The following is a 12601-nucleotide window of genomic DNA, read 5'->3' on the forward strand; positions in this document are numbered from 1 at the left end:
CTGTGTACTTGAAAAAGCGGGCTTCATATTTTAGCGGCTTTGGTGAGGACATCAATGCGCTAATTCATGAATATCGCTAAGAAATTATATATAAATACAATATAAAGCAAGGACACGCATAGCACAAATTCATGATTGTGCCAACAACTCCATACCAGTGACTGCGCTAAATTATGAATATGTCATTAAAATACACATTCAGCATTCATTTTCAAACTATAGATGCACATCTCAGAATTTTGAATATGTCAATTAAAGTACACATTCAGCATTCATTTTCAAACTATAGATGCACATCTCAGAATCTGTGAAGCCTAGGATCACCAAACTTTGTCAATAGATGCGTGTGTAAAGCAAAGGTCACCATGACCTACCTTCTGAATTTTACAGGTATTCATTTTTAAAACATTTTAGCTAAATATTTCAGATCATCACACCTTAACAGTTCAAGCAAATTGGTGCTTTAGAGGTAAACTGGCTTTAGAGGCATCTGATATATTGAATATACCGTGCTTATACTTCTCTGATTTAGACCAATACACATTTGAACATAACAAAAAGAATCCTGATGGAATATAGTTTAATAAAAACAAAATGAAAAAATACAAACAAACATGATGTAAAATGTCACAGAATAAATATGAACATATATAAACTTGTCAATAATTTAGACACAGATGAGAAAGCAATGAAATTTGAAGAAAAAGTCTGCAACGCTGCACAATCATGTGCCCCTCTCATCAAAATCTGGCCTCCGCGTTTGGATAATTTTGGGCTTTTCTCCGCTAAAATTGATTGGGGGATCCTCGCAGATGTGAACAACAATGGCAGGGTGCTTGTCTGATGGGGGGTGTAGCTCATGTGAGGTGCCTATAACAGAAATAGAAGAATAGTACTTTTTTTGATATACGATATTTTTTCATAGTTTTTAAGGGTTCTATCAAAGAAAAAAAAAAATGCTGGACACACTTGCTGGTACACTAATTTTTGGTACATACATCTTTAAGCTAAATACACCATCTGAACCTCCAGCCACTTTATTAAGCTTCAACAATGATAACATCATCTCACTTGTGGTTTTTGTTGCAGCACATGGGGACAAAAAATATAGAGATTTAGCAAGTGAGAGAGTTTATTATAATTAGACTGCTTAGCAAATACAATGACTATAAGAGCCCATTGATTTTAGTCTGACTCTAACACAAGCTTTTTTGTAAATGTTTTAATTAGTCAAGCTCTGTTTGTGAAATACAATTTTCATAACAATTAAGATTTTAATTAACATATATTGCATCTTTGTCCATGACCATGACTTCTGACCTGACATGAACCTTTGACCCTGACATTCAACTTGATCAAATACTAGTCATATAATATAGACTAGAAATTATACTGGCCAATGTTAAATGATAAAATAATGTGTCACCCCGGCAGCCCCATAAAAAGGTATGCCTCTCCAATCTTTTACAAGCATAAAAATTTGGTAATGCAGTGAATTTATGGATCAATGAACCTAACAGAAGAGGCTATTCTCATGCCCAAAATTAGTATGTTGCATCAATTGACAACCATTAAGGCATTTATAACTTCATTGAGTCCCTTCATTCTGCTGTAAATTAGACCAATTCATAAACTAAAAGTATATATGTGTCTCATTAAAGGCCAATAAAGGGGATCACTGACACTAATCTTCTTAGCAGCACAGAAAAGGTACTGATGAACAGTGAGTACCTTTTATGTGGTGCTAAGCAGATAAGACTTAGCCTCAAGACCGTAAACTGAGAACAGATTAGGTCAAAATTTCAAATAACTATGACTTTTGAAATAATTTTTTAAACAAAAGGTCCATGGGACACAACGCTCACCTGAGTCATGTTCTTTGGAAGTAGATCCCCCCTCTCATATATTCCTATGTCAAACTTTGATCATATATTGTTGCCCCACCCTACCCCAGAAGTTATGATTTGATCAAAACTGGATCCAGTACATTACCTAAGGATGTTTCAATATGAATGTGACTACTCATAACTTTGCTGTCCTTGAGATGAAGATTTTCGGGAATTTTTTTTTCTTTATGATATATATTTGATCACCCTTTGTGGTCCCATCCTACCTCCAGGGTTCATGAGCTGAACAAACTTGAATCTACACTACTTGAGGATGCTTCCATATTACTAATTATGGCTTTGCTGCTTCTGGGAAATAGATTTTTAGATATTTCCTAGGTATTCCCATGTAAAACTTTGACTGCCAATAGTGGCCCTATCCCTACTCCCAGGAATCATGATTTGAACAAATTTGAATCTACTGAATGTACGCAGCACAGTTAAGGCTGCAGTAAGGAGGTGGGGCCTAATTTATACGGGAAATGCTTACTATGAATCACACAAAAATATAAGTTCTTCAAAGTACCACAAAATGAAATGATCTGCTATTTTAAACTGTTGAATAGCTTTAAACTACATCAATACTAACTAGTGCATGCATTATTGTCGTTGGTTAAATCCCTCAGAGCAATATATAAACAATTCACTGATCGCAGTGCACTTGTCAATGTGACGTCATATCGTAAAATTTGACGCAGTTTGTATGCAGTGAGAGGCGGATCAAGCTATATTTATACAATGAAAAATGTATTTTTTAATTAAATAAAATATAAATTGTAGATATATAGGAGGCCATTAACTTGGATGTGATGTCTAATTTATGATTTTATTCATATACTTCTCTCACATTCCCTAGACAAGCGATACTGTCGTATATTTGGATGCAGATTCATTGAAAGGTAATAGAAGGGTCGTCATAAATCGATATATTGCAAGGGCATACCCTCAATGAATTATGACAAGCTTTTACACATAAACTCAAGAAGTATGAAGGTATTTGAAAAGTGCTGCGAACCTGTTGAAATCTTGCAAATGAATTATTTATATCTATATTTAATGTACTTGACCAGCAAAATATTCAACATACGGTCTAACAAATGTAATCTTAGCAATTAGATAGTAGAATCTATATAGGTTCGCAGCACTTTTCACAAACTACAAAGAGTGTTGAAAAAATTATATGTTAAACTTGGACTTTTAACTTGGTTATGCCCTTGCAATATTAGAATTTATAGTTGACCTCAATACTTCAGGTATATTTGCTAAAATCACATGACTGCCACATCACGTGACAAGTCTAAATAAGAAATCTAATCTTCCTCAACATGTAGTAAAGTCATAAAAAGAAACGCCCATCCTTGTAAAGTATGTATTTTCTATCTCAAAAATTCGCCGATATTTCCGTTTGGCACCTTAACTGTACTGCGTAAGGAAGCTTTTCATATAAGTTTCATCTTTTCTGGCCCAGTGATTCTTGAGAAGAAAATTTTTAAATGACCCCACCCAATTTTCATATTTCCTTATAATCTTCCCTTGGAAGAGGTCATGGCCCTTCATTTGAAAAAATTTGAATTTTCTTAATTCAAGGATACTCTGTGAGAAGTTAGTTTGAAACTTGCCCAGTGATTCTTGAGAAGATGTGAAAGGTTTACAATGACAACAACAACAGACAATGGACAAATTTTGATCAGAAAAGCTCACTTGAGTCTTCATCTCAGGTGAGCTAACAAGAAGCTCACTTGAGTCTTCAGCTCAGGTGAGCTAACAAGCAACACATGTACAGTCAAAACACAAACCTATTTGAACATCTGGACTGAATATGCTTATAGTAAAATTGACCAAATATAGATATGTTTTGTTTTCTAGACATTTTTTCTTGAAGTGATATATCTTAACGGAACATTCCAATAACAATACTTTTTTTTTTTTAAATTCAACATGGAATATGACAATAAAACAACAATAAAAATATTTCTTAATAATCTTTAAAAACAATGACAATGATACTTAAATTTTATTTTTACTTATCCCTGATTATCATTATCAAAGATTTTGGTACTCTTCTTGTTTATTAGACATGATGATAATCAACAAAGTAATTTGTTAGAGATCAAATAATTTAGTAGAATAATGATCACTCCCCTCTCACCTACTCAATTTTACACAGAAACAAAGAGAAACGTCTCCATTCCTGTCAGAACTGTTTATGATTTGGCTAACTATTGATTTCTGAATCAGTCCCTTTAATGTAAACTGGCATAACTGTCAACAAATACAATTGTTTGCTGAACTCACAAATATGATTTAAGATACTTTCATAAGACAATCCTTCCCTCCCACACTATCCCACTTTATTTTAAGGTAAAATAAGACTGACCCTCTTTTCTTTTCTATATACTGGACAGTCTGCATTGCCAGAAGCATGATACTGCTAGCATTAGTAGCTACACTAACACATGCTAACAAAAACATAACCATCCATTCACAGCCATCATACAAGAAAAGTCAGATTTCTTCCCCCTAGATATCAATCAAATGAATAATAATTATATCTAGCAACAGAAAGCATCTACCAACATATTCCTCGTAGGAAAGGTCATGTCTATTTTTTCACCTCTACTTTTCGGCACTGGGGGGTACATCTATATTGGAGAAGCATAGATTTGGCCCCCCTGGAAAGATGGTATCTTGAGGCCTGACGTCATGTGTGTCATGTGTCAGTGTGAAAATACATACCAAGACTGTTAGATCTATCAACGTCAACAAAGAAAACGGGATGAATGGGTAAATACCACAGCAAGAGATCAAATCAAATGAAAGGAGACAATCTTCCCCCCCACCTGAACCCAGTTACACCTAGAAACTTCAATTAGAGTGTTCATTAAATTCTAGTAGGACTGTTTGGTGTACCTAGGAACTAGATTGACATAATTTTTTTCCCCCAAGTTTTACGTCATATCATTCACTGACTTTCATTTGGAATGTACATTTAAACAAATTTATTTCACTTGGGGGTATTGAAATTTCTAAAAATAAACCTCTGGAAATAATCTTTTGCCAATAAAGCAATAATAAAATTACATCAGATAATTTCTTTATAACTCTTAAAATATTGAGACCAGGTTTTATAAGGTATATAAATCAAATATCTATGTGTATTCCAGTCCACTAAAATTATTGAAATAAATCATACCTCCCGTGGATTTGAAAAATTCTAGGGTTACCTGGAGTACATGTACTATATATAGATCTACAGACTTGATAAGAAAACACATGGAGAAAGAAAACAATATTCTTATTATTAAATCTAGATTTTCTTTAATCAGATTACTTTGTTCTTTATAAATCTGACAAATGTCCAAGGACCCCTTAATGTTATCTCGATCTCCAAGGTCTTTAATACATTTTTTTTTAAAATTAGATTTTGAGTTTAAAAAACAAAAATTCAAACACATTACTAACCGATAAAAAAATTTCACAAAATTATGAGATAACGACTGAACAATACATCACACAACAGATAGCAGTACGTAAAAAGGACTGTTTCATCTGATTCAAAAGTTCAATAAACATGTCTACTACTATTCCACCCACATCAGATGCTGAAATTAGTCAAATGTAATTACTGATTGATTTTTAAATCTCTACTGTACAGATCATTGACTTAATGAGAAAGGTTAATTGGAACAAAATGGCAAGTTTTAGCACACAATCGGAAGGCTGGGGATAAATGTATAAATCAGTGATGATATGAAACATTTAGAATGTCAGAGTGATGTTCTAAGGACCTGTCTTCAATGGGTTATGAATTCAATTTTAGGATTGGTTAGAGACTATACAGACTGATTAAGAGCAAAAGTGCATGCACACAAAACCAGCAAATTAATTTGAGTCTGCATGTACTTTTATTTACAGAAAAATTTTGGTTCCCTAATTAAATTTGTTTTCATATTATGATGAAAAAAAATACAAATATTATATATTAATGTACACATATTATTTAATTATCAGTTTTGAAAAACCATGTTATTTTCCAGAATGATAAATCTTTTGCAGGAAACTCAATAAATAGATTGTTTTAGGCTTCTCTTACATCATGAACTTTCAAGAACTCAATATTTGATTGCTGTACAGGTAATAAGATATAAATTACATATATTTCAAGTTTCCAAAATTTAAAAATATATGCAAAAAAAAAATTAATTTTGCATGGCCTTATAATCATGTATATTTGTAATGACATGTACATGTATGCGAGTATAAATTAACACGTAAACAGATAGAATCTGTGATGAATTTTGCCAGACCGTGTAAACAAACATCCTGCAATGCTTGAAGTCACACATGTATATACCAGCTGTATACTGCTTGAAAAAATTAATTTATTAAGGAGTAGTCAATTAATTGATATAATACGGGTGTGATGATTAAATATGAAGTACAGATCAAATTTGTTTACTGCATGAGCATAATGTGTACAAGGCTTTCAAGAAGGATATTTTATTAGCCCTTGCATGTACAAGTTGAAGGTGTCTAATTATATTAATACTTCTGTCATTTGACAGTAAGATGTGGGAATTAAATGAAAGCAAGTAGGCTCATACACATAAATACTGCATAAAAATCATGATACACTGACTAATAAGACTGTTCTTGTAATTAATTTATCATGCTAACTCTGTATTCAGATTCTGGGGTGGATCCAGAAATTTAGGAGGGGGGTATGTCTTTCAGAAGCAGGGGTCTGGTGGCTGTCTTAAGGTCCCCAGAGGGTTCAGGGCCCAGGGGTGAAGCCCCCAGAAGCTCCTGAATTTTAGTAAATTTAAAAGTAAAATTTAACATTACAAGAGGCCTACCTGATGATGCTTCCATATCAATATAACAAATGGCTTTGCTGTTCTTGAGGAGAAGCTTCCATATAAATATAACAAATGGCTTTGCTGTTCTTGAGGAGAAGATTTTTTCCTATATATTCATTTGTAAAAACTTGGGCCACATTGCTCACCTGAACACATTGGCTAGGAAAAAAGGAAAAATCAGTTCAGTATTGAAAAGTTTACATGGGGAGGGAGGGGAGGGGGACTTGAATTTCAAACTACCTGATGATGCTTCCATATCAATATAACAAATGGCTTTGTTGTTCTTGAGGAGAAGATTTTTTCCTATATATTCATTTGTAAAAACTTGATCCCCCACTTTCTACATTACCTGAATTTTAAACTACCTGATGATGCTTCCATTTCAATATAACAAATGGCTTTGCTGTTCTTGAGGAGAAGATTTTTTCCTATATATTCATTTGTAAAAACTTGGGCCACATTGCTCACCTGAGCACATTGGCTAGGAAAAAAGGAAAAATCAGTTCAGTATTGAAAAGTTTACATGGGGAGGGGGGGGGACTTGAATTTTAAACTACCTGATGATGCTTCCATATCAATATAACAAATGGCTTTGCTGTTCTTGAGGAGGAGATTTTTTCCTATATATTCATTTGTAAAAATTTGATCCCCCACTTTCTACACTACCTGAGGATGCCTCCATATCATTCAATAACTGATCATGGCTTTTCTGTTCTTGAGAAAAAGATTTCTTTCCTAAATAGTCTTATGTAAAACTTTGATCCCCCATTGTGGCCCCACCCTTCCCCTGGGGGTATTGATTTGAACAAACTTGAATCTACACTACCTGAGGATGCTTCCACATAAATATGACCAATCATGGTTTTACTGTTCTTAAGAAGAAGATTTTTAATTTTTTTTTCCTATATACTCCTAAGAAAAACTATGATCACCCATTATGGCCCCATCCTACCCCTGGGGTCATTATTTGAACAAACTTGAATCTACACTACCTGAGAATGTTTCCTTATAAATATGACCAATCATGGCTTTGCTGTTCTTAAGAAGAAGATCTTTAAAGATATTTTCCTATATATTTCTATGTAAAACTTTGATCCCCCATTGTGGCCCCATCCTTTCCCTGGGGGTCATGATTTGCACAAACTTGAATCTACACTACCTGAGGATTCTTCCATATAAATATGACCAAACATGGCTGTGCTGTTCTTGAGAAGAAGAGTTTTTAAAAGAATTTTCCTATGTGTTCCTATGTAAAACTTAGATCTCCCATTGTGGCCCCACCCTACACCTGGGGGTCATGATTTGAACAAATTTCAATATACACTACCTGAGGATGTTTCCACCTAAGTTTCATCTTTCCTGGCCCAGTGGTTCTTGAGAAGAAGATTTTTAAATGATGTCATTATTTCTTCACCAATTCCTAATTATCTCCCCTTGAAAGAGGGCATGGCCCTTCATTTGAACAAATCTGAATGCCCTTCACCCAAGGATACTTTGTGGCAAGTTTGGTTGAAATTGACCCAGTGGTTCATGAGAAGAAGTCGAAAATGTGAAAAGTTTACAGACAGACAAGGATACTTTGTGGCAAGTTTGATTGAAATTGACCCAGTGGTTCTTGAGAAGAAGTCGAAAATGTGAAAAGTTTACAGACAGACAGATGGACAGACGGACACTGGACAAGATGTGATCAGAAAACTCACTTCAGCCTTCAGCTCAGGTGAGCTAATAAGTAGCCTTCAGTGGAGTTACACACCCTTTTACAAACACAAACATTTTAGTATCAATAATCAAATTATCATGATTATGCAAAATTTCTCATCTGAGAATTTCCTTCTTGTCAAACTTATTTGCTTATCATTGAGATGTGATTTGAGCCCATCTACTTATATTTCTTGAATTTAATTCATCCCCCTGTCTTTCATCATGTCACACACACCCTCTTTCATCACCCCCCCCCCTTTCGTCATGTGTCATGACACCTCTTGATTCAATGCATGTCTTAATTCTTATTTTTATAGTAATCAACAGACTTGCACATAATTTCAGGAAATATTAGCCCCCCACCCCCCTAAAAGCATGATTCCTGAGTCAGAATGACTTTCCTGTGTGCAAATGATGAAGATAAAGGAAAATAACAGTCACATAAATTATTTTCAGTATGCCTAAATTTCATAAAACTGTAAAAAGTTAAATAATTATAATGAGTATCAACTGCCAGTGAGATCGTAGTGCAAAACTTAGACAAACTTTTAAATTCTGTTCCTATACAATTGCTACATTTTGCTTACCTGGAGCCAGATTTGCAACAGCTGATATTAGGTCATAGTTTATGACTGGTTTTTCTTCGTGCGTTTGTTCCCATCCTACGGGGGGTGAAGCTGGCGGGGAGATAAGGAACTGTTTCTGTAGGGGAGGGGGGTGTAAGTGGGGATCTTTGTTTTCATTCTCTTCATCTTTAGGCTGCAATATGCATTAACAGAAATCAGTTTGACAGATGTGTGTAATATTGATAGGAATGGAATATTGTGAATTTCTGATGTACATGAACTATAACAAGTCCTAAAGTACTGAAATAACATTGAACAGGTGACCATGGTGACAAGCTAAAAACAATCTTAAAGAAAAATTAAAAAAAATCTTATTTTATATCTGTTAATTGCTTATTACATAAAAAATTTAAAGTTTCAGTTTACAGATGATTGTGAATTTAATTATGTCTGATTCATGATCAGGAAATCCTGCTCACATCTACCCATTTACATTTGATCTTTTTTTATGAATGTCTGACTTATAGCAAAAAGAGTGGTTTGTTCATATACGTTACAAATATTACCCCCCCCCCCTTTTCAGAAGACATGATGAACATAACTAATTAAAGTGACATGTTGTCACATTACTGTTCAATATTTGAGAATTACCTCAAAATACAGTATGTCAATATGTGACTCTTTTTCTCTGTGATTTGAGATGCACTCATTGAATTATCCAATCACATTTTAACAACATGTTCAAAATAACAGGCATTATAAAATTACCATGTCAGATTACATTCATGTCAGCATGTTTATAGGACAAACATAATGCTAACTTACCATGCTTACCTATTGAAGATTCAAGCTCATTCAATTTTTTTTTTATAATCATGCATGACATGTATGTCTTCTTTTTTTTTTTATTTTCTAAGCAAAATTAGTGTATATACCTGTGCAAAGTAACATTTGACTCTTTTTCCAAATAATTCTACTTCATGGAAATGTATTCTAGCTGCTGCTGCCATTTCTGGAGTGGAAAAATTTACTCGAGCACGTCGAAAAGATCTGAGGTACAGGAATGATGCTTTGTTGTCGTATTGTCTAAATAGCGACTCAAACTCGGCCTGTAAATAGAGTATGTAATATTAATGTCATACATACAAAGGGCTGGTGAACAGTTTCAACACTGTTCAAATCACTGATGGAATATTTATTTGTGTAGATGTACTGATTCAAAGACTTGCAATGCCATAAATGCATTCTCGGAGAAGCCCAATTTCTGGAATAATTGCAGAGTAATTTGACTTCAAACTATTGAAATTCCATGCTACATGGACAAGGTTTTTTCACAAATCAAGTACAAAATATTCAGTGGCTCAGGAATTTAAGGTGAGGTTAGAGGTCTCAGGTCTGCAAGTTAAATTGGTTTGATTTCCAGTAATTTTAGCATGTTTAAATTAACCTTTAACCTAGCAGCTATAGCTATGCAACTTAGCATGCACAGAGCATTGTTGTCTACATGGACAGTTACAAATGATCAACTTGTAAACTATGTTATAAACTACATCAGAGACCTAAAATACATGTAATATAAGTTATTTATGTCTCCAACATAAAGCCCAATCCAGATGATTGTGGCAAAAGGAGCATTATTTAGTCAATATATAATAAGAATTTCTGATATAGGTAAATATATATACATTAATACCCACCGTCTAGTTACTTCATGTATCCAAGGTATACAATGTACTTTTACTGACTTTTCTTACACTGCACTAGCTAACATGTAAACATATGTATGTATCAATACACAAATAGCTAAATGAATGTGTATTTCAAATATTTTATTTAACATATTGCAAAACCATGAAATTCCAAAATCTCTAGGCCAAAATCTTATAATCCTATCCAGCAAATGACGTACACAATCGTTTTTGATCATGTTCATTTCAAAACAAATCCACGTGCCTACCTTACAATTCACATCATCAAATATACACTCATCAAGATTTGTCACAATCAATGCATCGGGTAAATCCTGAAAATACAAATTGTTATCTTGTGTGTCCGTGCTCGTATCATCATGCGTAGAGGATGACAGATTGTCAGCATTTAACACATTGTAGTGATCATCTGCATCATCGACGTCCGCCATGTTTTACAATAAATCGTCGTAATTTACGTAAATCGATCTTCGCACAAGCAGAAAATGCTTTAAATAAATTATCTCAGAAAAGATTCACTGGAATGCTGTCATTTAGAATAATTAGCAAATTCTTTAATGATCTAAAACGGCGAGTAAACCTGTGATCTTGCTGAAGACTCGACGTGCGTCACAGATAGGTGTTTCCCAAATATTTATGACGTCATGTTTCTATAATTAACCAGTTTCAAAGAATTCGGCTCTTTTTTTCTTTTGAATTTTTAACTATGTTCGTCCATGTTTTGTTCACATCATATTATACATGTATATGAGATATGAAAAAAAAAAATCAATTTAATCTAGCTAGGCCTAGAGATCTGCTGTACATAGCGAGATCCTAGATTTTTCTCATTGCATAGGCTTAAATATGTGTCTTTTGATTATATAACATGGTTTAATATTATATTATATTATATTATATTATATTATATTATATTATATTATATTATATTATATTATATTATATTATATTATATTATATTATATTATATTATAATTATATTATAATTATATTTTATTTCATTATTTTATATTATATTTTGATTGAATAATTCCCATCTCTCTGATTGGCTTGAGATCTAACAATGTTAGAAAAATACTACGTTATCAGGCCTAAACCCCCCCCCCCTCTTTTCTTCCAAAGACTTTTTTTACTATTTGAAATGTTAATTGAAAGGTCGGTTCCCCCCCCCCCACCACCACCACCACTTTTTGTTGTAAAATAGTCAAATAAGGTTTTTGTAGTAGTGTATGAAGTATGAATAAAAATTGGTACTGAAAGAAGTTGGAACCTAACCACCCCCCCCCCCCCCCCCCCACACCACCACCACCACCACGATATAGGATTTTCGAGTTCGGACAATTTTCAATTTTCCTTTTTTTTTTTCTTTTTTTTTTCTTTTTGCTTATCAAGTTTTTTTTTCAGGTAAGTTGAATTTTTTTTTTCTCTGGCTGCCCCCCTCCCCCACTTTCAAAAACGATGCTACGTCCCTGGTTATGTTGACCTGCACTTGATCTTCCAGGTCAATATAAGGAATTATTTATTCTACATTGGACCAAAAATAGATAGGGAAATTCCAAATTGATGAAAATAGTTTTGGAAAGTTATTTCACTTGCACTTGACATCCACTCATATGAACAGAACATTAAGGCACATATATTCTTGGGTGAGGGATCGAGGGGGGGGGGGGTTGCAGGAGTCCTACCCCTCTCCCCACCTTTTGAGAATGTTAAGTTTTAATTTGAATTTTAAGGATAAAAAATTTCAATGAAAGCCCCCCTCCCATCGAAAAGTTTATGAATTACCTTTACATCCCACCAAATGAAATTTTGATTTGGGAGAATTCTTTTCCTTTTTAGGGAGGGGGGGGGGGGGGCTAGTCAAAGATTTTTTTTCAGGT

At 33.8% G+C, this 12601-nt stretch overlaps 1 protein-coding gene across 1 annotated transcript; it reads right to left on the bottom strand.

The window, feature by feature from the left end:
• Positions 1-563: 563 nt before the first annotated feature.
• On the bottom strand, positions 564-11292 carry LOC133203885 (calcipressin-2-like). Its single transcript, XM_061339683.1, has 4 exons — positions 10970-11292; positions 9948-10121; positions 9034-9205; positions 564-870 (listed from the first exon to the last, which is right to left on the bottom strand). The coding sequence occupies exons 1-4, from the start codon at positions 11150-11152 to the stop codon at positions 725-727; spliced, it is 675 nt and encodes a 224-aa protein (XP_061195667.1). The 5' UTR covers positions 11153-11292; the 3' UTR covers positions 564-724.
• Positions 11293-12601: the final 1309 nt, after the last annotated feature.

The sequence above is a fragment of the Saccostrea echinata genome, unplaced genomic scaffold (genome assembly GCF_033153115.1).
Source record: "Saccostrea echinata isolate AGI-Se365-2 ecotype Australia unplaced genomic scaffold, CSIRO_AGI_Sech_v1 ptg000052l, whole genome shotgun sequence".
Classification (NCBI taxonomy): Eukaryota; Metazoa; Mollusca; class Bivalvia; order Ostreida; family Ostreidae; genus Saccostrea; species Saccostrea echinata.

Coding starts and splice junctions, on each gene's coding strand:
- LOC133203885 (XM_061339683.1), bottom strand. CDS start 11,152: ATGGCGGACGTCGATGATGCAGATGATCACTACAATGTGTTAAATGCT. Junction 10,122..10,969: donor TTGATGATGTGAATTGTAAG/GTAGGCACGTGG, acceptor CTCTATTTACAG/GCCGAGTTTGAGTCGCTATT. Junction 9,206..9,947: donor TCAAATGTTACTTTGCACAG/GTATATACACTA, acceptor TGCATATTGCAG/CCTAAAGATGAAGAGAATGA.